Source organism: Oncorhynchus masou, unplaced genomic scaffold, assembly GCF_036934945.1.
Source record: "Oncorhynchus masou masou isolate Uvic2021 unplaced genomic scaffold, UVic_Omas_1.1 unplaced_scaffold_1070, whole genome shotgun sequence".
Taxonomy (NCBI): domain Eukaryota; kingdom Metazoa; phylum Chordata; class Actinopteri; order Salmoniformes; family Salmonidae; genus Oncorhynchus; species Oncorhynchus masou.
In genome coordinates this window covers 125139-130422 of record NW_027000408.1, presented here as the reverse complement: position 1 = coordinate 130422, position 5284 = coordinate 125139, and the positions used below count along the sequence as shown (strand labels likewise).

The following is a 5284-nucleotide window of genomic DNA, read 5'->3' as shown; positions in this document are numbered from 1 at the left end:
CACCCCTCGCTCACCCCTCTCTGTCACTATCTACCTCTCTCACCCCTCGCGCACCCCTCTCTGTCACTTTCTACATCTCTGTCCCTATCTACCTCTCTCACCCCTTTCTCACCACTCTCTGTCCCTATCTACCTCTCTCACCCCTCTCTCACCCCTCTCTCACCCCTCTCTGTCCCTATCTACCTCTCTCACCCCTCTCTCATCCCTCTCTTTCCCTATCTACCACTCTCACCCCTCGCTCACCCCTCTCTGTCCCTATCTACCTCTCTCACCCCTCTCTCACCCCTCTCTGTTCTATTTTGGTCCCAGTCCACCCCTCCCTATGTGAGTTAATGGGGTGATTACACCGACTCTTCAGTACTAAGGCTGTGACTGGGCTCTGAGGGAGAAAGAGACTCGTTGTTCCGTCTATCAGAATCCCTCCATCTTAAGCTACAGACTCTTCTGTATGTTTGTGTCCTATCTGAGAACTACTGTTGTTGTCATTGCTGTTGCATTTTGCTTCGCAAAGGTCAAAATGGCCGATATTTGATGTTGGTGGGGGGGCAGTGGGCCTGTGGTTTTTGTTCCTCAGAGTTTAATGAATAACTGCTGATCTATATTGGCTTCAATTAGTTGTCTGGTGCTGCTGCCTTCTCACCCCAGGGGAACCCTTCAGTTGTTTTAAAGGACTCTAAGTATTTAATTGATTTTAAATGATTGACGTGAAGTGCTGCAATTTTGAAAGAGAGAGGAAGAGGGGCATTCTTAGCCCTAAAAAAGTCTGTGGTCTGAGAGCGTCTTTCTTCGAGCAGAAGCACAGAGCTCTGTGTTTAAAAGGAATGGCTCCGAATTAACAATTAAACCACCGCTAGTTAGAGTACAACTTGTTTACAAGGCATTTGGAAAGGGAGGAAGAGGGAAGGAGAGGTGGAGGAGGAGGGGAATGGAGGAAAAACAGGCTGAAAGTCCAGTTAGGGGAAAGTTCATTGTGTAGAAGAGAGGTAGAAGAGAGAGTGATTTGGTGAGATTGGTTAGTCTCTTGTGTGGGCTGGAGTGAGTCAGTGAGTCAGTGTGAGAGAGTAAGAGGGAGAGTGCACGGACCCAGAGAAGGAAGAAAGGATGAAGGAGATGAATAAGACGTATGCCATCGTGGAGGTGATAGATGGGGAACAGATCCAACTGGTAAGAGGCTCTGGTTTGTGTGTGTGTCTGTGTGTGTGCGTGCATTTGTGTGTGTGGTTGGGAAATATGTATATATGTGTATTTGTTCACCCAGCTTGGTCAGTAGTGATGCATTAGAGTTAGGAGAGTTATGCCCCCCTCCCTCATGACCCCTCTCTGGATTGGCTGGGGCTGGGGCAGGGCGGGTCATCTCTAACTCCCAGCCTCGAGTCTCTGATTAGGGGATGAGTCTAGTCCTCAGGCCCCTGGGACTGGTGCTGCAGGCTGGAGGCTGGAAGGAAGCAGCACTTTGATATGGGAGCGGTTGAGCTGAGCTCTATCGCTGTGGGCAAACTTCCAGTGAGGGACACGCTCAGCTATTAGAGAGAGAACTGCATGGGACATTAACTGTCTGGCATGACAGCGTAAAGGTCACTGCTGGCTTCTCCCCTGTCTCCCTGCTCTATCCCGTGGGTGGGTGGGTGTGTGTGTGTGTGTGTGGAATAGAAGGGCATTCGCTGGGTTTATCTCTTGGTGTTCTTGGCTCTTGATCACTCAGTGTTGTGTTGGGTGTGTGTAATGACATAATATTCAATATCATAGTCATTGATTAGATTTAGCTGTTTGGCAATTGATTGCCCCTCCAGGAGCTAAACTGAGCGGTGTGATTTGCATGCTGGGACAGTGGTATTGAGTGTCTCTGCATAGATTCAGCCCTCTGTATGGAGTATTGATGGTGAGGGAGATCAGGTATTCCCATTGCATTGCTACAAGTTTGCACCAGATGTGCAGCAAATCAGCGAAAAAAAATGTGCTTGTTTTTTTTGTTCTGTAGACTTAATATGCAGACCTCTGAATAGTTATGCTGTTCTCTCAGTCTCTGTCAAGGCCCCTGTGCTCTGCTGAGACGTTTAGAATGAGATCCCTCAGGACTAATGTTAGTTACCTTTTACAAATCTTCTCTCTGCTATTGGAGGTTCTTTCCTCGTTAACTTTCCTTAAACACTGAGTTTTCCCCTTAATGAATGAATTTCATCTGCTAATCTGTGAGCAGGATTATCATGGTAAACTCCCTGGAATCTGTGGAATCTGGGAGTTTAAGGAAAGCTTGGGAACGCCACTGAGAGAATACCAGGCATGACTGACCTGCGAGTGAGAGTTTGTTTAAAATGGACGGTATCGGGTCATGTTGATTGTGTGTAGGATGGGAGACAGTCACAGAGCGGGGAAAGGAAGGGACGAGGAGAGGAGAGGGTTACACCTAACTCTTAACTTCATGTCCCAGATTTAAAATAAAGGAGAGGAAGACCCTACTGAAGATGCCATTTCCTTTTGATCAGTGTACTGTAGATCTGTTTGCTTGATGAGTGACCAGAGGTCTTGGTCTTGGTCCACAGCGGTCTGTTTTGAGCCTGTGGTTTAACTGTGTGAGTGAGACCTGGCTGCTCGTCAGTCGTCTCAGTGATAAGGGATCTGTTATCCGTCAAGCCTCATATTAGTATTACAAAGGAGATCTTCAGCCACATCCTCTTGTGTGAAATTCAAAGTGTTTCTTTATTATTGGAAGATTCATCATCAAATCCCTTATCAGGGTGCTTGACTAGTAGTAGCCCATAGAGCCTGCTACGTAACAGCTAAACAACCTCTACACAACCTCTACAGAGGAGACCGCAAGTCTTCCAAACAGAGGCTGGGTTAGAGATATGGTCAGAGAATAAAGCTATAGAGATAAGAAGAGAGATGGACCGATAGTCAATAAATGTGTGTCTGTCAGAGCAGAGGCAGTTAGAGGCAGTAGTTTCCAGGTGTGATATTGGCCTGTTATCTTCTGCTATCTGCTCTTTACAGCCACTAAACATGTAACACACTGTGTGTTTATTAAGTTCCCTCAGGCTCAGAGGACTAACCAGGGTTACGCACAATATGATGCCATACAACTCCCAGGAGACACTGACTTCACCATTCTGTCTTCAAATTGTCTCCCTTTGTCAAGGGGCTTTATTGGCCTGGGAAAGAGATGTTTACGTTGCCAAAGCAAGTGAAATGGATAATAAACAACAGTGAAATAAACAATCAAAAATCAACAGCAAACATTACACTCCAGTTCCAAAGGAATAGAGACATTTCAAATGTCATGTTATGTCTGTATACAGTCTTGTAACAATGTGCAAATAGTTAAAGCACATGTTATGTCTGTATACAGTGTTGTAACAATGTGCAAATAGTTAAAGCACATGTTATGTCTGTATACAGTGTTGTAACAATGTGCAAATAGTAAAAGCACATGTTATGTCTGTATACAGTGTTGTAACAATGTGCAAATACTTAAAGCACATGTTATGTCTGTATACAGTGTTGTAACAATGTGCAAATACTTAAAGCACATGTTATGTCTGTATACAGTGTTTTAACAATGTGCAAATAGTTCAAGCACATGTTATGTCTGTATACAGACAGTGTTGTAACAATGTGCAAATACTTAAAGCACATGTTATGTCTGTATACAGTGTTGTAACAATGTGCAAATAGTTCAAGCACATGTTATGTCTGTATACAGTGTTGTAACAATGTGCAAATAGTTAAAGCACATGTTATGTCTGTATACAGTGTTTTAACAATGTGCAAATTGTTCAAGCACAAAATGGAAAATAAATCAACATAAATATGGGTTGTATTTACAATGGTGTTTGTTCTTCACTGGTTGCCATTTTCTTGTGGCAACAGGTCACAAATCTTGCTGCTGTGATGGTATTTCACCCAATAGATATGGGAGTTTATTAAAATTGGATTTGTTTTCATGTTCTTTGTGGGTCTGTGTAATCTGAGGGAAATATGTCTCTCTCAGTCTCACTCTCTCTGTCTCTCTCTTTCTCAATCAACTAATTGAGGGTGATCTCAGGAAACAGTGTTTATGGAATAAAAATGTGTTCCTAGGTTGTGTTTCGTGCATGGTTTCCTGAATTTTGTTGTGTATCAGGCTATCAAACAACCGCAAGGGCTTAACGTGGGCTCTAAACTACCCTGAAAATAGAGTGGCTTGTAAGAATAGTTTATTTAACTATCATTTCCCCATCTGAAGGATGTGTGTCACATTCTGACCTTTATTTCCTATGTTTTGTCTTTATTTAGTATGGTCAGGGCATGAGTTGGATGGGCAGTCTATGTTTGTTTTTCTATGTTTGGTTTCTGTTTCGGCCTAGTATGGTTCTCAATCAGAGGCAGGTGTCGTTAGTTGTCTGATTGAGAATCATACTTAGGTAGCCTGGGTTTCACTGTTGGTTTGTGGGGCGGTGGCACACAGGGAGTGTGGCGAAGGCAGCTAAGAGACCTGCTCCAACTTCCCGTGCTTACCGGAGAGCGAGAGGGACCGGGCAGGCACCGTGTTATGCTGTGGAGCGCACGGTGTCCCCGGTGCGGGTGCATAGCCCGGTGCGGTACATTCCAGCCATTCGTATCGGTCGGGCTAGAGTGAGCATTGAGCCAGGTGCCATGATGCCGGTCTCCAGTGCATCTCCTTGGGCCGGCGTACATGGCACCAGCCTTACGCATGGTGTCCCTGGTTCGCCAGCACAGCCCAGTGCGGGCTATTCCACCTCGCCGCACTGGCCTGGCTACCGGGAGCATTCAACCAGGTAAGGTTGGGCAGGCTCAGTGCTCAAGAGCTCCAGTGCGCCTGCACGGTCCGGTCTTCCCAGTGCCACCTCCACGCACCAGCCCTCCGGTGGCAGCCCCCCGCACCAGGCTGTCTCTCCGTTTTCTGCCTACAGGTGTTCCCGCCTGTCCATAGCCGCCAGAGTCTCCCGTCTGTCCATAGCCGCCAGAGTCTCCCGTCTGTCCTGAGCCGCCAGAGTCTCCGTCTCTCCATAGCCGCCAGAGTCTCCCGTCTGTTCATAGCCGCCAGAGTCTCCCGTCTGTCCTGAGCCGCCAGAGTCTCCCGTCTGTCCATAGCCGCCAGAGTCTCCCGTCTGTCCATAGCCGCCAGAGTCTCCCGTCTGTCCATAGCCGTCAGAGTCTCCCGTCTGTCCATAGCCGCCAGAGTCTCCCGTCTGTCCATAGCCGCCAGAGTCTCCCGTCTGTCCATAGCCGCCAGAGTCTCCCGTCTGTCCATAGCCGCCAGAGTCTCCCGTCTGTCCATAGCCGC

The 5284-nt window shown here is 47.0% G+C and overlaps 1 protein-coding gene across 2 annotated transcripts in view; it reads left to right on the top strand.

Annotated features, from left to right (window-relative positions):
• The first annotated feature begins 1028 nt into the window (after positions 1-1028).
• The window catches only part of LOC135528998 (transcription factor EB-like), a 58244-nt gene continuing 53988 nt past the window's right edge, over positions 1029-5284 (top strand). The window contains exon 1 of one of the 2 annotated variants that reach the window (XM_064957958.1): positions 1029-1164. In XM_064957958.1, coding sequence (XP_064814030.1) covers positions 1102-1164 — 63 coding nt within the window. In that variant the 5' untranslated portion in view covers positions 1029-1101. The remainder of the gene's footprint in view (positions 1165-5284) is intronic. The other variant, XM_064957959.1, reaches the window with a different exon arrangement.